The sequence below is a fragment of the Eupeodes corollae genome, chromosome 1 (assembly GCF_945859685.1).
Source record: "Eupeodes corollae chromosome 1, idEupCoro1.1, whole genome shotgun sequence".
Lineage (NCBI taxonomy): Eukaryota > Metazoa > Arthropoda > Insecta > Diptera > Syrphidae > Eupeodes > Eupeodes corollae.
In genome coordinates, this window is record NC_079147.1 from 41,601,786 (window position 1) to 41,627,377 (window position 25,592).

At 37.9% G+C, this 25,592-nt stretch overlaps 1 protein-coding gene across 1 annotated transcript; it reads left to right on the top strand.

Moving 5' to 3' along the window:
- The first annotated feature begins 506 nt into the window (after nt 1-506).
- Nucleotides 507-25,172, top strand: LOC129940168 (parkin coregulated gene protein homolog). Its single transcript, XM_056048424.1, has 6 exons — nt 507-733; nt 857-927; nt 13,402-13,593; nt 13,770-13,848; nt 24,505-24,616; nt 24,763-25,172. The coding sequence occupies exons 1-6, from the start codon at nt 677-679 to the stop codon at nt 24,993-24,995; spliced, it is 744 nt and encodes a 247-aa protein (XP_055904399.1). The 5' UTR covers nt 507-676; the 3' UTR covers nt 24,996-25,172.
- The last annotated feature ends 420 nt before the right edge of the window (nt 25,173-25,592 follow it).

Consider the following 25,592-nt stretch of genomic DNA (forward strand, 5'->3'; position numbering starts at 1 on the left):
ATATAGCCATCCAAATCCAATGCAAATGCACAGCATTCGTTTTGTTGGCTTCGTTGGTCCTTCCTCGGTCCTTGGTCGTCCTGACGCGTCGCGTCGTCGTCATCGCGTGGGTTGGACGGTTGGTTAGTCTGCTGGCGTAAATTTTCACATGAATAACAAAATACCAGTAGGTACGGTATGAACGTAGGTACATCGTTGGTCGTTGTCGCATAAAATAATTTCTGCTGATTTGTCACTTTTGCAGCGCGCATCAAACTGCGCCATTATAACACACCAAACGAAGGTCCTTTCTCCTTTTGCATGAATATAAAGCACCCTCATTGTGTGCGAGGATACAAAACACACTTTCTGCTGCTGTGCGTTTTGCTGGTATATTTATTTATGATGGCTGTGCAAGCGCGCATAATTATTATGATGATGATGATGAACTAATTAATGCGTAATGTAATTTTTTGGTCGCTTGAGTTGTTGGAAGCGTATAGTTTTGTTTTTATTTTTATTTTTATGTTAGCAATGAAAATTTTGTAGTAAACTAATTGAAAAAATAAATTAAAAATAGTTATTCAAAATTACGTATTCACTGAATTTAAATTCCAAAAGTTTTGTTGAGAAAAATTTCACACGATATACAATTTGGACTGTTTGTGTGCCATTTTCTGTGACCTATCTGAACATTATGGGAAAACATATTCCGGGAAAGGAGCTACGGCAATGTGTTGGCAGGGAAAGCAAGGTATGTACATAAGTTTATAGTGCCGCCACAAAAGTACAATTAATTCCAATGATGCAAGAAAATAACCATAAATATTTTATTCATATGCAAATTAAAGTAATGTATGTATGTATAATTCTATAGACTCTCATTGAAGTGCCTCCATTTTCATATCAAGCCATACAATCAAATACAAAAGTTAAGGAACCACAGAAGTAAGTTTTTAAATTTTCTATTAATTGTAAGGGGAGCCTCATAACCTCCTTTTCAATGGAGATACAATATTGTAACAGTGTTTAAAAACAGTTTCTCTATTTTTGGGGTATGTATTTGGTTTTGTGTTATTAAGTTGAATTAAAATTTTGCATTATTTTAAAATCAGTAAATAATTTTTAAATATTAGAGCCAAAAAACATCAAAGAAAAAGGCAATAAATCTTTGTCAAAAGTCAAATGGTTTTTGTAGCTTTTTAAAAAGTAGATCAGAAGCGGTTAAAGTAACAAAGGATCACACAGCTGTCAAAATATTTTGTGAAGTGTAGCATTTCATCATGCATCGATAGACGCTTGTAAAAGTCTTTAAGTTCAGGCTCAGTTGTAAGCCTATATACAAAACGTGCTATACTGTATGGTTGGGTATCATCATGTGCTTTAATTTTTCACACACTTTTAATCGACTAACATGTCCCCATCACGACAGACGGTATCCTCAGCTTTTCAGTATGAGCATTTGGAAAGACAAAGTGTGGCAAGGCATTCCATATTCGCGTTGTACGGCTAAAGAACGAATCTCTCTATTTGACAGTACGACCAAAGCTGCGACCGAGGATGTACTGATCTTTTCTAAAAGCGCGAGTGTTATGGTTGAACTATTTAAGGGGAGGAATGCAGCTGGCTATTTCACTACGACATACACCGTTAAAATGACGGTAAAAAGGGGTGAGACCAGAAATTTTAACGACGATGTTCAAGCGAAACCACCAATGATATTATCACAAATCAATTTAAATATTCTATAAGTTCTATACTGCCCAAGAGGCTTAAGTAAGTTGCACAAGCACCAGTCTAGAGATGGGAGTTATACTCAAACTTTGGACGTATTTAGGTCAGAGGGGGAGAAAAACGTCTTGAATAGCCTTATGATATCCAGACATATCGTGGAATTTTTGGCAACATCGCGTACGTGCTCAAGATGTCATTGAAGATCCCGTACCGAGAATATAGAAATGTTGAGTCTAAATTGATGTAAGTGCAATGGATATTAGTAAGGAGAGTATGTTTCGCTCTAACGATACAAGAGAGTATTGCGTTTTTGAAACATTCAATTCCAAGCGGTTTTTTATATGAAAAGCTTAAAGTATTATCGTCAGGGAAACAATAAGAAGTTCCATGATTACCGAAGGCACGCATTTTCGATAAGAAAACCTGATGCAGGTTAGGTTAGGTTAACGTTGCTGCGGATTTAGAATCCACACACTTAGGCCAAAAGAAAAGGCCCAATGTGATACCACATGAATCTAGAGAATTTCCTCTTAATAGTCGAACCTTTTTGAGCTTTTTATAAAGCGAAGAAGATATTTGATATCTTTTTTAAATAGTTCACTGGGATTATCAAAAGAGTAGTCTTCCAGATGAAGTTTGCGTCTTAGTGAAAGAGCAGGGCAAGTGCAGAGAAGGTGAGAGATGGTTTCATCTTCTTTTTCGTCCATAAAGCTCATGCAGAAGTCATTTGAGGCTACACTGAGTCGTATTGCGTGTCTGCCTATAAGACAGTGTCCCGTAAGGACACCTATTAGGGAGCTAACATGAAGTCTGCTTCAAGATAACAAGTCTTTAGAGCGCTTTAGGTCCTGTGAAGGCCATATGAGTTTTGTGGTTGCGTATGTTGGTAAATTGTGCCACCTAGAATTTGCTATCAGTTGAAATAGGCATGACGGTTCCATTTTTAGCGAGTTCATCGGCTCTACAATTTTCCGTGATGTCTCTGTGGCCCGGAACCCAACATAGGTGAATGATAAATTTCTGCGCCATCTACATAAGAGACTATCGACAATCGAGGGCCGTTTGACATTTGGTTGAGACACCGTCAAGAGATTTAATAGCAGCCTGACTGTAAGACAAGATTCGGATATCAGAAGTTGATATCACGTTTTCTCTTAGCCAGGAGAGATCCTCTTTGATCGCTAAAATTTCCGCTTGAAAGACGCAACAATGATTAGGGAGGCGGAATGAGATGCTTACCACTACCAACACCCTCATTTGTCTTGGAACCATCGGAATAGTGTAGTCTATGAACTTTGGTATAGAACCAAAGAGGTTCAAAATGATGGAGTGCCCCGCATTGTTGTTGGTCCATTGAGATGAGGCGTTGAGTCTTATAGCTGTACTCACTGCCACTTGTTTACTGAAGATGTCGAGGGGTGTCAGATGGAGGAAAGTGTCTAACGCTACTGAGAATGTGGTTCTAAATGCCCCGCTTATGCAGAGACATGCAGTGCGTTGGATTCTGCTGAGTTTGTCGTAGTATGTGACTTTCTCCAGTGCAGTCTACCATACTGCAAACTCGTTGAAAACCCCATTTGCTTCCCATGGCTTTCTTGCAAAAGGAAAAGAGCTGCTGGAGCTTTTTTAACTCCTTCCTGAATATTTAATTTCCAACTTAATTTGTTGTCAAATTAAGATTAATTAATTGCGACACAGCCTTCGAAGAGGGTTGTGGAGGCTCGCATGAAGCGTCTACCTCATCTTTTTTGTAAACGTGACTGACTCGAAACCGTATCCTATCACTCCCATATCTAGCGCCAGAGAAGACACAGAGTCTTTATTAACTACGACAATCGCACTTCGATAAAGACCCTTTGGCTCCTTCAGTTTCGCGATCTTCCAGGCGTGACAAGGGATCCTGATCATTTCACTAATGTCATCTGGACAAGACAGACTTCGCCCAGCATGCCAACAGCAAGTGTATAGAGATCGCGCGACCTCTGATCGTTAGAAGCGATGAGTTTGACATGAACTTGATGCCAATCCCCATTGCTTCTTACAGGCGGTGGACCCGGATGCTCTCTCATGACTTTGAGAAAACCAGCAGAGAGCCCCAGTTTCACCATCTGCCAACATTCAGAGGTAATCGTGCCATCAATATTGCTCCTATCAATGACCGCGACTGATATTTTTGGGCTATTTAAGCACATCTCAAAAAGGTTTAGTGAGAGGTACTCTAGCAATGTTGGGAGTGCTGGTGTTCTGCACTTTGGGCTTTTTAGGGACGGGACGGACTCCTCCAAAGACCTTTGTCACTTTGTTGAACCAGGGAATTTTAGAATCCTCATCGCAGAGCGCCGTTCTTTATACGAGTTCCTAGGAGCATTCTGGAGGGGTTTACTCTCTTTAGTAGTGGAAAGATCATTATTCACGAAATTTCCACTCCCGACCTGAGAAAGCGTTTTCGTCAGTGAAACCTGAAATCCTGTACCGCACTAGAAGATGGGCAGTGACTTGGCACAATTCCTTCTCCGATGCTTGGCACAAATGCAACGAGAGCCGACGTTGCCGCCGAAATTCCGCCAGGTGTAGCTGGAGTACCGGTACCTGTACCGGTTTGACGTTTTTGCTTTTGGATTTGTTTTTGCTTTTGTTTTAATTTATTCATTAGATTCTCACGAGTAGGCGAAGTAAAGGGGGGTCCATCTGTGCAGAGATTTGCTTACACAGATAAGGCTAGCTAATCCAGAGGTCACCTGGTATCCAGATACTCCGTTAACGACTGAGCTATTTTTAGAAATTGGGCCCTCAGACTCGCTGATTATCGGCACGGGTCGTATAACACCTTAGATCCAGCCCAATTGGAAAGTTGAAGAAAGGGATATGTTTTGGAAAAGGAGAGACGACCAGCAAATTAAGCCATAAGCGTCCCAGGAAGGAAACAAGGTATTGACAGACAATGATGCACTATACAGTCAGGGAATAAGGAGCCATCAGCCAGCATAATAGCACAAAGCCGAAGTAGGAGGCGATAAGGATTGGGAAGGGGAGGGGCGAGCGACCTTTGGTTTCAGGGCTCTTCTGGAGAAATAATTCCTGAGAATCATTGACCTAACTCAGCTTTTACAACTCGACAAGTTCGACGCTCAGGTAGAATAAACCTGATGCAAAACTCTATAAAATGTTTTTGAAATATCAAGTGCAATAGTCTACTTTCTCTAAACCGATGTAAAGATTTGGCTAGGCAAAAAAAAGGGTATGCAATAGTTTTGTCAGCGTTGAAGAATACCTCTTCAGAACAACATCGGGTATATCATTCGAAGTGGCGGAAAAGCAGGAAAATTAAAGGGCTCATGTGACTACCCTGAGGGACACCAGATGGAACCAATATTTGGTTAAAGTGATATTCGTCAATCCTAACGACTTGAACTCTCGATGTTAAAAAAAGATTTGAACCAATCCATTTAAGCAATACAATTTGTTCGATCCCATCAGGGCCTGCATTTGTATTGGTATCTAAACCTTATAAGGCTGATTCTACTTCAGAAACCATCAAAACCATAGACCCTATGGTAACGATAGAAGAAACTCTTGGTATACACACATTCGTTGGAGTGTTTGTGGAGTAAACAGACTGAAATTAAACAGCAAATAAGTTACAAACTTCTACAACATCAATCGTTGATTTATTCCAGTACAGCTTGGATACCCAATAAGCACCAAAAACTGCTTTAAAACCATTTCTAGCATTCCTAACACTCGTATGAGAGATCACTCAATTATTTCCTTATAAGCAATTTTAAGGTCTAACTTTGTACTTACAATCTGTTATTATGGAAAATTGAAATAAAAAAAAACCCAAGAAAAAAGTTAAAAAGTTCTTGAAGCAGGCAATATCAGCCAGTTTGCAGCCCTAAATACGGTTAACTCCCGTATAGTTCAAACTTTGTATGGGAAAACAATTACAGATCCTTCAATCTGTCGAATTTGTAGCCAATATTCGGAAAACTGAATAAATCAAGTAAGTGAAAAAAGTTTTAATTTTTATCCCTCCAAGCTCGTTGAATATCGACAAATTATAACTTGAGACACATGCAGATAAACATTTGCCAACTTCAACTATTACTACGTTATTACTTACTCGTACACATGTCATTGGACGCATGTCCAATTGCCTGAGCCACATCTAACAAAAGACAGTACAACAAATGTAGTTGTGGTTTGAGGAACCCTAAGTTTCTTTATCCCTTACCATTTGTCATGTCATGTTTGATTACCAGCATTCAAATGGATTCAAGATTTTCAAAACTTATCTCTGACTCATATGCTAGAGTTTGCAAAGCTGCTTCATTCAATTTATCCAAGCAAGCAAATCTTTTGTTTCTTCCTGAAATACGCATTTCTTTTGTATGTTGGTTGACTAAACCCAGAATCAAGAAGAAAAACAAACCTTTGTCCTTAAAAGCAATGAATACCTATACACTACAAGGTCCTTTTAAGTTAATTAATTTAAAAATATTTCTACTCTAAACCATCTCGTAGGTAGTAAGGTTGCATTTTCGTATTGTTTCTGAAACCACTGCCGTGTAGAGAAACCTTTCTATATTCTTTGTAACGGAGTCTGGTAGTTCTTATATGTGACTTAGCACAAAAGCTCACCCATTACAAATCTTAATTAATGAGCTCTCAACGCAAATAAACTTGGATGCTATATTTCCATTTGATTCCAATATATTATAATTCTTGTGCTGTATTCGAATTCTTGTAAAGGTCCCTCTGATGCTTGACTTAACATCCAGAGATCCCATTCCTAGCCAAATAAAGTTCAATAATAACATTTCCAATTAAGTTGATTGGAATCGAAAAACCAAGTCGATATTATACAAACCAACGACCAGACCACATCAACATCACCATCACAAGACCCGGCAGCCGGCAGGCAGCACCCGGCACCCGGCACCACCACTTAATATCCATATTTTTGTAGACACAACGCAAAACACATTATACACAAAACACAAGACATCACACAACACAACACACTAAATTGAATGGCAATGTTAAGGGTGCACATAATAAACTCTGGAATCGAACTCGAATTTGAACATAACATGACAATGCCACTTGAGTCCCTACCCCTACCCTACCTAGATATTTCTTCATGGCTATAAAGAGAGACATATCCTGTAGATTCCTATTCCAGAGAACCTTAATGCCACAACTTATCCCTGGCAAATCTTTGTGTAATTTTTCTAATTAAAAGTAAAAGAGGAAAAACCACAGCAATAATCGAATACAATCTCCTTATGACTTTTTTACTTTCTACAAGTAGGGACAGCCGTGGCCAAAAAAATAGGAGCACTGTAATATTGAGTTTTGCTGTATTGTTTTTGTCACTTTAACAATGCTAACAGGTAATGCAAAACACAACATTGTTTTTAAAAACAAATTGTATACATTTATTTTAGAATTGAAACCTTGTTTTTATATAAATTCTCAAAAAAATTGATTCTTTATTTACCACTTTATGAATATTTGAGAAACCTTAAGTTTACTGCTTTTATGGTTCCAATTCGTTCAATGTTAACTATGTTCTCCAATGTTTAGCATTATTTTAATATTGTTTTAAAAATATATCTTAAAAACTTGACATTATAGCTTTGTGGGGCGACGCGGATTAGTTTCAAGAAACAAAAAAAAAAACACTTTCAAATCGTTCTGCTGTTTTCATTTAAAAACTTTTTAACACGTTTTTTTTAGCGTTTTGAAAGACTAATGTATGACGGCTTAAATTAAGTAACCTGTGATGATTTACGAAAACTATAATAAATACTAAATATTTGAAAGGAATATTGAAGACAAGGATTACCATCACGAATCTCATATGAGATTCGTGATGGTAATCCTTGTCTTCAATATTCCTTTCAAATATTTAGTATTTATTATAGTTTTCGTAAATCATCACAGGTTACTTAATTTAAGCCGTCATACATTAGTCTTTCAAAACGCTAAAAAAAACGTGTTAAAAAGTTTTTAAATGAAAACAGCAGAACGATTTGAAAGTGTTTTTTTTTTTGTTTCTTGAAACTAATCCGCGTCGCCCCACAAAGCTATAATGTCAAGTTTTTAAGATATATTTTTAAAACAATATTAAAATAATGCTAAACATTGGAGAACATAGTTAACATTGAACGAATTGGAACCATAAAAGCAGTAAACTTAAGGTTTCTCAAATATTCATAAAGTGGTAAATAAAGAATCAATTTTTTTGAGAATTTATATAAAAACAAGGTTTCAATTCTAAAATAAATGTATACAAAAAATGTGTTCAGTTAGTAAAGCCATTTAGAGGCTTTGGCGAAGTTCAGAATGTTCGTATCTAGCGTACTAGATAGTTCTTCTAAATCAGAGTGCGGACAGTGACACAGCAAGTGCGGAGTGTCTTCATACACCTCCTCTCACCGCATCCTCTGCATAGATCATTTGAACTGATTCTCATATTTTTCATATGATAACCTAACAGATTGTGTCCATTGATTATGATCACAAAAGATCGATGTGATCACTTGTGTAGCTGCATAATTCTTTCCGTTCTTTGTTTTATAAAACAGGGCCAGATCTTTCTTGTAGGGCCGCAGGTGTCAACCAGGTTCGGCCTTGATAGTTATTCTTTTTGAGATTTCCTGTTTTAAATAACAGGTAGGGGTGCTGGCTAGCTGAGCTTGGCTTACGTCAAGCATTGACCCTAATCTTGCTAATTCATCGGCTTTCTCGCTGCCTAGTATATCGCTGTGGCCTGAGACCCAGCAGAATTAATGTTGTCCTGTATGCCAAGAACCTTAAGCTATTCGCGGCGGCATGAAACAAGCTTAGATTGGTATAAGCGATGGGGTTAACTTGAGAGCTTCAGAATAGAAGCCCCTACACCAGTGTCCATTTTAGAGCCATCAGCATAGATAGCTATTGGCGACTCACTGGAGTATGGTATATTATCTATTCATTCCTCTCTGCTTGGGATGGCAGCCCGGAATGGTTTATGAAAATCAAGTTCGGGTATTTTATAGCCTGTGTTAGTACTATGAGCCATAACTTTATGAAGGATCTGGGCATGTCCTAAGGAACTGTTTATCCAGGCTTTAGTTTGACTAAGTCTCAGGGCACTTTTGGCCGCAGATTCTTGAACAAGGAGGGAATTAGATTGAGCTTAACTTCCAGTCCCGCAGTTGGAGTGGATCTCATTGCTCCCGTAATGGCAGTGCACGCAAGTTTTTAAATTTTGGTCAAAGTTTTCAGGTTCGAGCTCTTTTCTAAAGCTTTCCACCATACCAAATTACCATAGGTTAGTATTGTTCTAATTATTGCCGAATACATCCATCTGATAATTTTGGGGTTTGGTCCCCAGCTTTCCTGAAAATTCTATTGCAGGAGTAAAAGGCAATCGAGGCCTTTTTGAATCTATCTTTGGTGTTCAGGCCCCAGTTTAGTTTTTTATCAGCGATCACACTGAGATACTTTGCGTGATCAGAGATTTTAAGAGGGCAGCTTTAGCTGGATTGACTGTCAGCCCACAGTTCCTATAGTCCATTTGCTTACTAACGAGAGGGCGTATTCGGTTTGTTCACTGATAGTGAGTAAGGACTTGCCAGTTGCTACCAATGCAAGATTTGTCTCGATCGGTTTTTTCCGATGCATACTTTGTAGCCAATTTTCCTAAAAAGGCGTATAGTTTTGTGGCTAAGTTGCACCACCACTCCTGTACCTTCCTCCGTTCTTTCTCCCATCTCTATTACTTTCCAGCTTTGACTAAGCTGTTCCGTATTTAGAGATTGAAGATATCTTTCTACGCGATCTCGGGCTATCGCGGGACCTTTGATCGTCATTTTGGCCTTAGGTTTGACGAAGTCGCTGATTTCATTCGGACCGATTAAGCGGATATCAGCGTTGGGCTAGGGAGCTACCGTTCTTTTGACGAAGTCCTGCAGTAAAGCGAGAGTATTGTCGTCCTCGTACGTCAGAACTTTGAACCCATGGATGGTTGTGAGGTTCCCAAAGAGTGATGGTGGCCAGCTATTAACGATAGCATCGTTAACCTCATCCAAGATTCTCATTTCCAATAACTGCCATTGGCCTTCTAATAGTTTTCTTGAGGGATTTCCGACATCCGCATTGGCGAATCCGCGCTCCTCCCACGTCTCTTCTGTAGCCAATGTCTTTTTTCTTTTCTGCCAAATTGTAGCCTACCATAAAATATACTGCACAAGACTTTACGAGCTGGTTTCTTTTCACCTCTACGAGTTAGGTGCCAAGCCCATCTTATACTACCGAGCTTAAATTTTGTCACAATATCAGATTGGGAGTAAATTCCATAAGGTTCATGATTTTAGCGTCTAAATATAGAGTTTTGTAAACAAAATTAGTATTTTATTAAAAATCAAAAAAAAAATGTTTGATCATAAAAAATCATCATCAATTTGGTCATTGACAAGAGCTTCCACAGAAAGAGAAGAATTTTGAAATCGTTCCATTAGTTCTTGAGAAAACTTAAAAACAAAATTAAGGTTTTTTGAATGGTACCCTTCTAGAGCAATACGAAAATATGTTTTTCTTGTAGAAAGAAGCCAAATTAAGAACACAAAATTTAGAGAAAGTTTTAGAAAAATCACATCTTGAACCAAAAAAATTGTGTGGGGACCACTGTTATTGTTCAAATGGTAGACATGTGCATTCAAGAGGACACAAGCGTCCACAGGTTTTTCTTAAAACCACAAGAGGACACAAGCGTCCACAGGTTTTTCTTAAAACCAACCTCTGTCTATCAACTCCTACTCTCACCTCCAAGCGGTGAACATTGGGTGCCTAGTACCTCAACTGGAGATTGGGTTTCAACCCCAGTGGAAAGTTGTTGGGGGCAGCAAACGAAAGAGGTGGGGAGAGGTGTTTCCACCTCTGGATAAGGAGAGGTGCACCTCTCCTTATCCAGACGGCAGCGGAGGAATTCCCGAGATGGAGTCAACGGTGGCGTCTACAGTTCCAGTAAAGTTGAACTACTTAGTGAACACCTTATAGGGCTTCTTCGACTTATTCGGAGCCCAGGCCTGTAAGGAGCGGTTTTTTATCCGGCTCCCCATCCTTGGAGTTATGCTTAGGATCTGGCCCCCCAGGTTGGGGGTTGTGCTTCGGGGTGACTTCCTGGCCACGTGAGCTCTATGAGCAGAAGAGGCGAGAGGAACGCCGACTTCTCAGAAGGAAAAAGAGAGGGAATGAGAAGCGTGCGGTCGAAGATGTTGAGAGGTATAAAAACAGGAATGAGGTTCGAAAGTTTTATGAACAGGTGAAACGAAATTCACAGGTACATAAACCTAGAACCGAAGGCTGCCAAGACGAAAGTGGAGACCGCAGTCAATGCTGAGGATATGGAAGGACCACTTCTGCAGACTGTATAACGGCGACGAAGAACTGAATTTCGCTGTCAGGCAGATTGATGATCCATTCAACATAGACGACGAAAGCCAACAATCCCGTCCTCCCGACTTAGACGAAGTAAAGATTTCCATATCTAAGTTGAAGTCTAATAAAGCCGCTGGAGTGGATAGCTTAAATGCCGAGCCCTTTAAAACAGCTGGAGATAAGTTCGTTAGGAGCATGCACCAACTTATCTGTAAGATATGGTCGGAAGAAAGCATGCCCGATGAATGGAACCTCAGTATTGTTTGCCCGATCCTGAAAAAAGGAGACCCTCTAAACTGCAACAACTATAGAGGAATTAGTCTACTTAACATCGCCTATAAAATCTTCTCTGCCGTAATATGTGAACGTCTAAGGCCCATCGTCAACAACCTGATAGGTCCTTATCAGTGTGGTTTTAGACCAGGAAAGTCCACAGTTGATCAAATATTCACATTACGGCAGATCCTGGAAAAAACTCAAATCGACATCCACCATCTTTTCATCGATTTCAAGGCCGCATATGACAGCATCTACAGGGACGAGCTGTATAGAGCCATGTCTAGTTTTGGCATCCTTGCCAAACTCGTCCGTTTGTGCAGGATGACCATGGAGAATTCACGCTGCTTTATAAAGGTTGGAAACAACTTAACAGAACCCTTCGATGTCAAAAAAGGTTTAAGACAAGGTGATGCGCTGTCATGTGATTTTTTTAACATCGTGCTTGAAAGAATAGTGCAGAGCTCACACGTCAACACTAGAGGCACTATCTTTCAAAAGTCTGTCCAATTACTGGCATATGCTGATGACATTGACATAATCGGAAGAACTCAGCGTGATATCAATGGGGCTTTTGTGAGTATTGAGGCAGAGGCGGCAAAAATGGGTTTAATGGTTAATTAGGGCAAAACAAAGTATATGCTGTCGTCTGGAAAGGACATACAACACCGACGTTTTGTTTAAAACGTCACAATCGACAGACGTAACTTTGAGGTAGTCAAGGACTTCGTCTACCTAGGCTCCGCTGTAAACGCAGAAAACAACACCAGCGCTGAGGTCAAACGCAGAATAACTCTTGCTAACCGCTGTTTCTTTGGAGTAAGAAAGCAATTGAGTGGTAAAGTCCTCTCTCGAGGGACCAAAGTGTTGCTATATAAGACCCTTATCATCCCCGTCTTACTATACGGTGCAGAAGCATGGACCATGACAAAAGCGGATGAAAGCACCTTGGGTCGCTTCGAGAGAAAAGTTCTTCGTGTGATCTTCGGTCCCGTATGCATCGAAGGGGAGTGGAGGAGAAGATGGAACGATGAGCTGTACGGGCTGTACAGCGACGTAGACTTAGCCAGAAGAGTAAAAGTCCAAATACGAAGATGGCTGGGTCACATAGAGCGCATGGAATGCAATGCTCCGGCCCGGAAAGTCTTCGAATCCATACCCACAGTGCAGCGCAGTAGAGGAAGACCGCGGATCAGGTGGCGCGCACAAGTGGAAGGTGACCTCACCCAACTTGGAGCGCGAAACTGGAGACATCTAGCTAGGGACCGAGCTAGATGGAGAAGTTTGTTGGGTGAGGCCCTAGTTCACACAGGACTGTAGTGTCTTTTTTACCTTAAGTAAGTAAGTAAGACCACTGTTATTTTTCGTATTAATAAAATGAAAAAAAAAAACACCTTACACTAATCGGCTGAAAATCTTAATTTCAATCAACACAATTGTTTGGACTGTAGGGGCCAGGGAAGACAGACAGAGGAAAGGAATCGCGATACCCACTTTTTTCGGCTTCTCTACCGTCGTTATGTCATATTTGATTAAAAACTCTAGTTTGAAATTGTTTACTTATGCAAAACTTGCTATATAGTTTAATTATCTAATTATGGGGGTCATGACCCCTACGACCCCCCCTTGGATCCGCCATTGTTCTAAGCGTGTTTTTTTAGCTACAGTTCATTTATATTCGAGTATCATATACTATAGGAATGTGTCTTTCATTTTACATTGAGAATCACAGATGTTCCCAAAAATATTTACATCTCCATTAAGTCCATCAATTTTCGTTTGTAGAATTGTTAAATATTTTTGAAGTTTAAATAAATTGTTACAATTTTTGCCTTTTATGAAGTCTGCAGCCAATAGGCTCATCATGACACCCAATATATTTTTTTTTTTGAATAATCAGAAATTAAGCTCCATTAATGTTTCGTTCCTATTATTTTGGCCATAACTGTATAATGTGAGTAAATATTTCTTTTCTTTTTACAGGATCTATTTATATACACCCAGGCCACCTAAAAAAACATTCTTCAGGAAATACTACATAAGGGGCGATATTCCTGTGTCCAGCACTGGAATGCCCATAAAGCTCCATAACCCCAAAAAACAATTTCCCATTAAGTGGGACTGTGATCCAGACAAATTGGACTATTGCTATTATTTGCCAATATTTGTTGATGGGTATGTTTATGTTTTTAGGTTTTTCTAACATCATCCAATATCTCTCCATAGGGATTTTCTTTCCTTTCTCTATAAACCTATACAACTTGTGCCTTGTCACTTTTTGGCTTATTGTTAAGCTAAAGAAAAACTAAACTGAAACTTAAACTGAACTGAAATTGATTTATGTATTTTAGATTGTCGGAATACGATTCACAACTACGACATATTGCACTATATGCTGCAATGGATTTGATATTGCGTGGACCAAATAAGGTAAATAAATCTTTGTCTTTGTTTCTTCCTTTAATTTGTTTTCCACAATGAATCATTATTTCAATTATCAGAAGAAAGCAGAAAGTTTTAAAGGATATTATTTACTTAAATGCATGTAAGGGTTAAACAAGGATTTGACTTTATGTGACGTTGAAAAATGTAAGAACAATTTTTTGAAATTGATTTCAGATTCTTTTTCAATGGATAAACATATATTTTAATGTAACATTTATATAACTGTTTTTTTTTTTTCAAAAAATGTTCCTAAACTTTTTTAAGTTTCTTTAAAACTTGTTTTACCGAAAAACTAGGTTTAAAGGGATTTTCATTTTAAAGTTTTTCAAAAATTTGATTGTTAAAAAATTCACTTACCAATGGCATGTAATTGAAGATCGTAATAGGTTTAAGTTCAAGATGAAGAGGACTTTAAAATTACAGTCAGGGTAAAATATTTTCTTATTAACTTCCCATTAAAACTTATTGTAATTTGTCCAATTTGTCAAATTGAAAATTTTGACATTTCTTGACGTTACAAAGGCCCTAGAGTCGAAATAAAAGATTTTAAAAAGATGTTTTATACGTCCGTACATTCGCGACGTTTTTTTTGTCGTCCATACCTCAAGAACCAGAAGAGATATCGACTTCAAATTAATTTTGTTTTGTTTTTGTACAGATAATATTGCAGAAAGATGCAGAAAGGGCTTTTAAGAAAGTGTTTTTTTTACCATAGCAGTTTAAAAAAAGGTGAACATTTTTTTTTTTGATGCCAAACCGGTATATTTTTTTTTTTAAATCCGATTAACGGTTTTTCTTACAAATCAAAAAAACTGTACAAAAAATTGTCACCTCGAAAATTTTACGAATACAAAATAATTTCATCTCCAAAACAATTTTGTGCAAAAATATCGTTTTTGACATCTAGTAAAATTTTGAGAAAAATCAAATTGACAGTTTTTTTTTATAAAAAATAAAAACCTAAAAAAAATTAACAAAAGTTGGTACAAATTTCTAACCCCGTCCGTCGATTTGTCTTCCTTAAAATATTGTAGGTTGGATTAAAAAATATAAAAATATATTTTTCATATAAGGAAATGGTTTAGTTTGAAAATCTAGTTTTGTTAACGAGATTTTTAGTCGAAAACAAATTTTTACCAATTTTAGTAGGATTTCTAAATTTTTACAAATTGGATGAATGAAATTAATTTTAAAGATATCTAAAACCGAACACCAATTTTTATCAAATTTCCGTACTATTATTTATAGACTTTATTTTTTTTTTAATGAAAAAACGGACTGTTGCATTTTAATAAGAAAACTAATGAATATCAAAACCAATATTTTCTCTGAAATACGAAGAGTTTGAAGACAGTATTTTTAATCTTTTAAAAGCTATTTGAGTCGATTGTACATTTTTACCAAGTTTTAGATTGTTTTTTTTTAGTTTTTTTTTGTAAAAAACTGTCAATTCGAATTTTCTCAAAATTTAACTGAATCCGCAAGTGTTAAATCTCAATTAGAATCGTTCTTCAGCAAACCCAATAGTTGACATGCTTTTCGATATGTTTGGCAATGGGGGCTATTCACAGTTTTCAAATGAGCACAGGATTTTGGTCCTCGAACATTTACCAACAGCAGTCGCAAATAAAAACATTCATCATTTCTAGGATAAACAGTGTGCAAGCGACCTAGCACATCAGTGAAAAACACCTGTGGCCAATCTGGAACTGAAGTTCCTTGTTAGCGACGTTGGAATTTCTTTGTTCATTGATTACAAGTGTTCTACTATTTCAAAGTACATCAGCGTCGCTGCTAATGAATGTGCTTCACACATTGCAAAGACGCTAGTCATTGTTGTCGATTGTGGTCAAGCTGAGAAGCTTGTTGTGCAGCCTTAGCCTCAGTCTACTTTCCAAATGCACTGCTAAATGTACAACTGTGGGATATCTTTCATGAATGTTAAATGACAATAATCACCACTGTGCTTTGTTAGTACTGACGTATTTGCCCATTTGGAAGTTGCTGATTTAGTCATTCGCATTTTTCGACGCAATAACAAACAAAATATTTGACTGATTTGGCAGAATGACAACTCTCAACGTTCGTATGTTTTTTTTGAAAATTCGTAAAAGGAGCGGGTAATTGTACAAAGAGTTCATTTATGATCTCAATGTCTTGATTTTGAACTTAAACTTCGACCATTAGCTTCTTTTGAACGCCTACGATAAACTGGATATCTATCGTTCCCTGCGACTGGTTCAGCAACTAACGGTGGTGGATACCGTTTTGTGCACTTTCCATCAGCCATGCAAGGCGATAACACTGGTCAACAAAAAAAAAACTTTTTTTTTGCCGTTGTTCGCCACTACTTTTTTTTTATACCTTAGCTAATGGGTAGTCAAGATATGTGTGTAAAAAAAATTACAAACAGCCAATTACGTAGAAATTTTTTTTTATTGAAAAACAAAAATTGGGCTTAATTTTTAACGATAATCATTTAAAAAAAAATTATTCGGATGATTTTTTGGGTCGTTTTGCTTGTCTTTTGTAACTGCACGTTGGGACATCTCGCTTTAATGTCCAACAAAAATCTGCGACCATTTTTGGCGACCATTTTCCTTGATATCTCTTTTCCATCGCCATGATATCCTGATGGAATCTTTCCCCGTGTTCGTCGCTCACCGCACCTAAGTTTTCTGGGAAAAAGTTAAGATGGGAATGCAAGAAATGTATTTTTAAGGACATATTACATCCTAAGGCTTTATAATCCTCTAATAATTTTGAAACCATTTCCTCATAGTTTGGAGATTTTTTGTTTCCTAAAAAATTTTTTACAACGTCAACAAATGAAAGCCATGCATTTTTTTCCTCTGTGTTTAATTTTAAAAGGAAATTGGAATCCTTTATGATCTTCCTTATATCCGGTCCTACAAAAATTCCTTCTTTCAATTTAGCTTCACTCAGTCGAGGAAATATAGATTTTAAATATAGAAAACCTTCTCCATTTCTATCCATGGCTTTAACAAAATTTTTGATGAGACCCAATTTTATATGCAACGGTGGCAAAATAATATTGTTCGGTTCTACTAAGGGGTTTTCAGAAACATTTCTTTGTCCAGGGATGAAATTTGTCCTCATTGGCCAATCCTTTTTTATGTTATGTTCGCTTCTAGCTCTACTGTCCCACTCACATAAAAAACAACAGTATTTTGTGTAGCCTCCTTGCAATCCCAGTATTATTCCCACAACTTTTAGATCCGCACATATTTTCCAAGAATGAAGGTTGTACTGAATTTTCTCGAGCAGATTCTTTATATTTTCATATGTTTCTTTAATGTGGACGCCATGTGCTAAAGGTACAGATGCAAGATCATTGCCATTATTCAGTAAGACAGCTTTTAAACTTAATTTTGAAGAGTCAATGAAAGGTCTCCATTTGTCTGGTGAATAGTCGTATCCTAATTTCTCCATTAGTCCCCGCACATCATAGCAATATGTGAGACCACTTTCTTCTGCGAAAAAGTCCACAAATTCAGCATCGCGTTGCCTATAAACAGATATCTGTGTACTAGAGTGAAGTAAATTCCATTGTTGAAGTCTAGAACCTAAGAGTTCAGCTTGAGCTTTAGACAGACTTAGGTCTCTGACCAAATCATTTAGTTCTCCTTGCCGTATTAAATGTGGTTCTTTTTCATTTACAAGGAAATCATGTGACGGAATGGTGGTTTGAGTTGAACAATCTGATTCTATGTCGCTTACCATCTTCTCTATATCTGTTCCCTGCTTTGGAGGTTGCGGTGGTGGACACTTTTCACTTTGAGGAAGAGGTTTTGTTACGGATTCTACATCAGGATACACAATTTTATCTCTTGTTTTGTACGAATATCCCTTCAGTTTAGTCAGACAGAAATAACAGTCAGTTACGTGATCTTTTTGTTCCCTCCAAATAACAGGTTTAGAAAATGGCATTGCTGGGTGGGTACCTTTAGACCATCCTCTTAAATAGCGTACACACCTTAGACAAAAATAACTTGGTGCCCAAGGTTTGTTAATTGTGTTTGGAATGTTCGAACCAAAATACAAATTATAAAAATTGTTTAGTGACGGTGTAGGCCGTTCTCGATTTGAAATGGAAGTAAATTTTCCACAAATAAAACAAAAAAGGTCTGGTGAATTTGAGCACTTTCGATTCATATTGTAAGCGGTGTATATTTAACACTTGTTTGAATTAAAATATTCAAAAACTATAACTCCAAAATCTTGTCACAATTAAATAAACTCCGCAGAAAACTTCTTGAAATAGTACGCCGTTAACTTCTATAAATCGTTGTATTAATATCGTTAACTTCTATAAATCGTTGTATTAATATTAAACGTCAAGAACCAACAATGATGTCGCATCGAAAAGTGAGGGTATATAGTGTACTTACGAGTAGCAGTTTTAGTTTTGGTATTATGATCAATAGTGATGACTTATTTCGATATACCCTCAAATTTTTGTCATATTTACAAAAAAAAAATAAAAAAAAAATTTTCGGACATCTCGATGTAATAGAAGATTTTTATTATTTTTCTGTTAATACATGAACATTAGGGATACCGAAAATATATATTTGGACAAACGGCAAAAAGTCGTGTTGACCAGTGTAATGGATTTAATGCAAAGCAGGGTCCATGCACCATTTGTGTCGTCACAATGTCGTGTGGATGGAGATCACTGACTGGATCAAGAATTTCAGCTGATATGATGTCATCCACTTCATTTGAATATAATGGTTCAGCAACCAAATTAGGATATGAGCACGCGGTAGTCCACGCTTCTGCCATTCCACCGAGTACATACATACAGGGTGATTTTTTTGTGGTTAGGATTTTCATGCATTAGTGTTTGACAGATTACGCGGGATTTCAGACATGGTGTCAAAGAGAAAGATGCTCAGTATGCTTTGACATTTCATCATGAATAGACTTACTAACGAGCAACGCTTGCAAATCATTGAATTTTATTACCAAAATCAGTGTTCGGTTCGAAATGTGTTTCGCGCATTACGTCCGATTTATGGTCTACATAATCGACCAAGTGAGCAAACAATTAATGCGATTGTGACCAAGTTTCGCACTCAGTTTACTTTATTGGACATTAAACCAACCACACGAATGCGTACAGTGCGTACAGAAGAGAATATTGCGTCTGTTTCTGAGAGTGTTGCTGAAGACCGTGAAATGTCGATTCGTCGCCGTTCGCAGCAATTGGGTTTGTGTTATTCGACCACATGGAAGATTTTACGCAAAGATCTTGGTGTAAAACCGTATAAAATACAGCTCGTGCAAGAACTGAAGCCGAACGATCTGCCACAATGTCGAATTTTCAGTGAATGGGCCCTAGAAAAGTTGGCAGAAAATCCGCTTTTTTATCGACAAATTTTGTTCAGCGATGAGGAATGGTTGAATGGCTATGTAAATAAGCAAAATTGCCGCATTTGGAGTGAAGAGCAACCAGAAGCCGTTCAAGAACTGCCCATGCATCCCGAAAAATGCACTGTTTGGTGTGGTTTGTACGCTTTTTCAAAGATGCTGTTGGACGCAACGTTACGGTGAATGGCGATCGCTATCGTTCAATGCTAACAAACTTTTTGTTCCCAAAAATGGAAGAACTGAACTTGGTTGACATGTGGTTTCAACAAGATGGCGCTACATGCCACACAGCTCGCGATTCTATGGCCATTTTGAGGGAAAACTTCGGAGAACAATTCATCTCAAGGAATGGACCGGTAAGTTGGCCACCAAGATCATGCGATTTGACGCCTTTAGACTATTTTTTGTGGGGCTTCGTCAAGTCTAAAGTCTACACAAATAAGCCAGCAACTATTCCAGCTTTGGAAGACAACATTTCCGAAGAAATTGTTCAGACAACATTTAAATGAAATTATCTTCAAAAAGTAAATGTCATGGACCAATCTAACGTTTCAAATAAAGAATCGATGAGATTTTGCAAATTTTTTTTTTTTTTAAATGTTCTCAAGCTCTTAAAAAATCACCGTTTATAACAACGTGTGTCACCAAAAACTCGATACTTAGTAAGCACATCCAACATAACGTTGAGTTTTTGCTGAAGTACTCCGGCGATTATGTCTTGGCGATCTAGCGGTTTTTGGCCCGGGTCCAACTCACGTCCAATTTCCATTAATTTCGGATTGCAAAAGTTTCCCAAAAGTAAGCTTTGGTTTAGAATATATTGCCCTTGAAACGTCAAAAAATTTAAAAAATGTCAATTCCACAAATCGGAACTTTTACAATAGTTCCGATTTAGAACCTAAACGGAGTTCATCGCTTTACTATTAAAATTTGTATGAATATTGTTGCTATAAGCCACACGGACCCCAAGACCTTTGCAATAAATGCAAAACGCTGGAAATCGGTTTCTGCGTTCTGGAGTGATTGTGTCAGAAGGAAAACCAGACTTATTTTTATATTATAGATTCAATTCAAGTCTCTAGCGTTTTTGGTTCGTAAGATATTTAGGGTCAACCAAAATGTTCACCTTTTTTTTAAACTACTATTTTAAAAAAACCGCCCTTGCAATTTTCTTGAGAGCCCTTTTTGCGTCTTTCTGCCTTTTTATCTGTATAACAAAATTTATTTGAAGTCGATAACTCTTACGGTTCTTGAGCTTTGGACAACGGAAAAAACGCCGCGAGCGTACGGACGTACGAACGTAAGTACACACGCACGCACATACATCTTTCTAAAAATCTTTCATTTTGAATCTAGGGACCTTGAAACGTCGAGAAATATCAAAATTTTCAATTTGACAAATCGGACTCATTACAATAACTTTCTGAAGGATGTTATTATTAGGTGAAAATAATTTTTGTGTAATAGTTACTGGTTTTATGACCATTACTTTTGTTATCAATTTACATTTATGTAATTAAATAATAAGTAATTTACGCTTTACAATAACATGTTATTAGACATTTAACTTCTTTAATTCCAGTTTTAAGTGATTGAAAAAGGGTATAGAAATTTCAATTTCAAAAAAGCTAGAAGTACATGTTACGAACATAATCGACGCATTCACTTTTTGTATGAGAGTACGGAATACTAAAATATTCCAAATTAAGTAAAAATATGTGGACATTTGAAAAAAAAGTGTGTACCACTACGTCATCATCGGTAGTGACGCTCGTTTAAAATTACATTCTTTTTGTCAAATCGATTGATAAAGCTTATTTGCTTCCGGCAAAGTTTGTAGTTAATTTGTTGCAAGGCAACCAGTACTTAAAAGCTTAAACGATATCAGTTGATAGAGTACTTGAAGACCTCACAAATCCGCTAACCCTCATAGGATCCCTGCTATTGTTCTGAAGAGGTGTTCTTCATCGCTGACTTAACCACTGCGTAAGCTTTTTTCCTGTTATCCTCTACAGGTCTTTTTCCGAGTGAATGGAGTTTGTCCTCTAGGCATCATCCAATTGCACTAACATCCCTTAACTCCAAGGTCATCTAAACGCTGATCTATTTTCAGCGTAAGAAATATCTTGAAGAACGAAAGCTTCTTAATGACTGGCTGTATGGCCTTCGTAACGTCCACTGGTGATCTCGTGGTTTATCTCACCGACCAGTGTAACAAATATTTACATCGTTTTGAAGAAAGTTAGGTTATTGTACTTGATGTTTCAAAGACATTTAATAGAGTTAGACATCAAGCTCTCTTATCGCAAATCCAAGAATTTGGTATTGATGAATGTCTTCATTGTTGGGTTAGATATTACCTTTCGAACCGTTTAGCTCAAGTAATATTGGACGGGTAAAATTATAATATTTACAATATAAGCGTTGGTGTGCCCCAGTGTCATTCGCACTCTTAATTATTTTTATGACCTTTTTTGTCTGAAACTTCTAATGAACTTAATTGGTTTGCTGATGTCAGTACTCTCAGCTTTTGATATTCGTTCTTAGATCCTCATTATTGTCTTTCGGATGGGCACTAACAACGGCAGAGTTTGATAAGCTCATGAAGTTCTGGTCTTTACAGAATTGTCCAATGGGAAATCAAAAACCATGTAAAATTTAATGCTTCGAATGCTGCTGTCGCAAAAACGTAACCTTCCCCCCCTATCTGTGAGTGGAGACTGAGTAGCTTTCAGTTCCATAGGTATATCTGCATCACAAACCATCTCGTGTGGAGTTTTTCTGATTACCAAAAAATGCGGCCAAGCACTTAGCTTGGCACTGGCTATACTTTACAAAACTTATTTTTGTTCGAAACCCGGGTATAATTTTTATATTTGGGGTGGTGCCCCAATACCGTACTTTAGTCTTTTAAACTAAATTTAAATAAGATATATTTATAAACAATACATGTACTTTTAGGAATTCCCATCATTTTACCCTTGAGCCCAATTTCGGACGTCCTGTTAAGTACAGAAACTTTCCTTTATGCTCAATATTTTCCACTCATTACAAGGGTATTCATAAACCTTGGAGCCCGCAATATAAACGAAACTTAATTGAATATGTTTTAATTTATAAATTATTTATATTATAGTACGATAGCGCTCACCATTCACATAGTAATATTGCGATTAGCATCACCTTGAAGAAATACGGCTCATAATCCGCACCAAAGAGTAACTTTTTTTGGATGCATTATAGATATTGCAACCTCTCTTACAGCGCTTCACCCCAAATACTAGAAATCAGCTTCGTCGCTGAACACAATTTTTCGATAAAGAAAGTGGATCTTCGACGAAATTTTCAAGACCCTATTACATTCGGCGTCGTGGTAGGTCAGTTCTTGCACAAGTCACATTTTGAAAGGCTTCACATCTAATTCTTGCAATTATAGTCATCTGATCCTTGTTTTGCCTAGGACCGGAATATCCGTAGACGTCCCTTGGCTACACCGAGGTAGTGGTCCCAGTCAATGTTGGCCCCTCTGAATGTTCGGATATCCTGTATACTGGAGAAGTGTCGTGCGTCGATCGCAATGTGGTCAATCTGGTTAACGGTTGATTGATCAGGAGATTTCAATGTCCCCTTGTGGATATTGAGATGATGTGAATGCGTACTAGCTACCAGAACGTCTCGCCCCGCAGCGAAATCGACCAGCCTGAATCCATTGTCGGAGGTGGTGTCGTGCAGGCTGTATCTCCCGATTATGCCACCAATGTCTTCTCTTCTTAGCTTGGCAATAAAATCTCGTAAGACAATTTTAATGTCATAGCCAGGGCACTGCTCATATGTCTTGTCCAATAGCTCGAAGAATATGTCTTAGGTGTCTTCATCTTTCTCCTCTCCAGGGGCATGCGCGCATATGATGGTTATGTTGGCGAATTTAGCCTTGATGCGGATTATCGTGATGCTCTCGCCCGCACTATTGATACTCAAGACTTTTTGCCTGAGTCTAATTCCAACAACAAATCCATACCCAAATAGACGCTGTCTTTGTTCTCGGTAGCAGTCGCCGTGGTATACATCGCAGCCTTTTCGTTTGCGTTTGCCCGGCCCATCTCATCACACTTCCTAGATGGCTGTAATATTGGCCTTGCAGCTTCCGCTAACTGCACTTGGTTCAATAAGAAACCTAACATTCGAAGTTTGTTGTCCTTATTTCGTTTCTTGGTTCCTTATCAGTAAATCTGTCTGTATCCGAGGTTTGCTGGTGCTTCGCAACTAGGATATTGGCTAGGAAGTCAACCCATCGGAACAACCCCCAACCTGGAGGGTCACATCATTTGTGTAAATCCAAGGATGGGTAGCCAAATAAGGCACTTCTTACAAGCATGGGCTCCAAATGTCATAGAAGCCTTATAAGGTGTTCAATAACTAGTTTAATCTAACTGGAACTGTTGACGCCACCGTTGATTTCATCTCAGGAATTTCTCCGCTTCCCGTCTGGATAAAAAGAGGTGCCTTAGTGGAAACAATTCCACCCCCACTCTTGTTTGCTACCCTCAACAACTTTCCACTGGCCTCAGAACCCAATCTACAGTTGAGGTACTATGTACCCGATGTTCACCGCGGAGAGGTGAAAGTAGAAGTTGATAGGCAAAGGAGGATTTTGAGACTTTGGACTTAAAAGGACATAAAACCACTAACCTAGATGAATAATTCTTTTTGTTTTCTCAACGAAATTATAGCCTGTCAAAAATTTAAATTTCCACGAAAATTAAAATACCTGCCAAGTCATCACAGACGCAATGCGACATCCCAGATTTTGAAACCTCCACAGATATCCGACATAAATAATGTTCACTTTAAGTTGTCTAAGAACTTTTAGATATTTGAGTAAATTTTTAAATAAATATTAAAGTCTTTAATTACATAACCAAAACCATGATGGATAACCTAACCTTGCACTTTATTTAAAAATTCGACGTTAAAACATTCAAAACACACAAATTTAATGGCTCAAAATAAAAATATAAATACAAAAAGTCCTAATCCACCTGTGCATTAATTTTCCATAAATTGTTTGTCAATTTACTCAAGGTTATAATGTGCAGTAGGTAATTAGTTAAGTACAGAAAACTATATGTATTTATAAACGTACATGAACCTTTAAACCATCTCAATCGTAACAACAAACAGCAATTAAATTCCCACCCTTTCATTTCTCTAATCCCATACCATTTGTTTGTATGTTCCTAACAGATTCTTCCCGTAGTACCAAAGCTCATTTTACCCCTGAAGCGAGCATTCAACACAAGAGTTAAAAAAATCATCATTGGTGCACTCAAGGTCCTTCAAATGATGGTAATCCTAGGTAATTAACAAGCACACGCATCCTTCTTAGAATTTGCATATATACCCGCACACATACATACATATATAATTATTGTAAGCCGCCATTAAATGGCAAACATTTATCCTCCTATATGCATACTTACATATATACATTGTGTCAAATAGGTCCTTCCGTTGGACAAGCACTTGTGCCCTACTTTCGTCAGTTGCTGCCAGTTTGTAACTTATATAAGCAAATCAACGTTAACCTCGGTGATGGTATTGATCGTGACCGTGATTTGCGAATCGGTGACGTCATTGAGGACACTTTACAAGCACTTGAAAGATACGGCGGCCCTGATGCTTACATAAACATCAAATACATGATACCAACCTATGAGAGCTGCATGTTGAATTGAACTGGAACGGAGGCAGAGTAGTGAACTGGAAACTAGGAGCGCTAAGCGGTAAACGGAGAATGGTGACTAGTACAACCATCTGATGTGATTCTCATCAAATTCTATATATCCTATAGTGTATAACTTTTAAGGTCTTTCGAGCAATTAAATAAAACCTGGTTTCTTATATCACCTTAAGTTTAATTTGTGTTCTTTATTTTTTTTTGCAAGCTTGAGCCGAAAAAGAAAAGAAGGAGGGCAGGCAAGGGAAATTAAAAACTTACTAAATTCTCCGTTTAGGTCTTCTCCTCGGCCATAAATTCGAGGATTTATACGGCAGCTAGGAGATAATAACAGAAGAGCAATGCCGACCACCCGAATATTAACTGGATTGCCAGGACAGGGCACACTGAGTCAACTATGGCTATGGCGATGGTGGTGATGGTGATGGTGATGGCGTTGGCGCGACCGACCAATGCCACATAGAGTGGCACACGGGGCCGAATCCTGGATTGCTCCTATTTTTTGTATCCATTCATTGGGATACAGCTTGGCTGCTGCTGCTGCTGGGTAAAGTGGGAAAGTTTGTTGGGTATAAACGTAAACGTGTGGAATTTA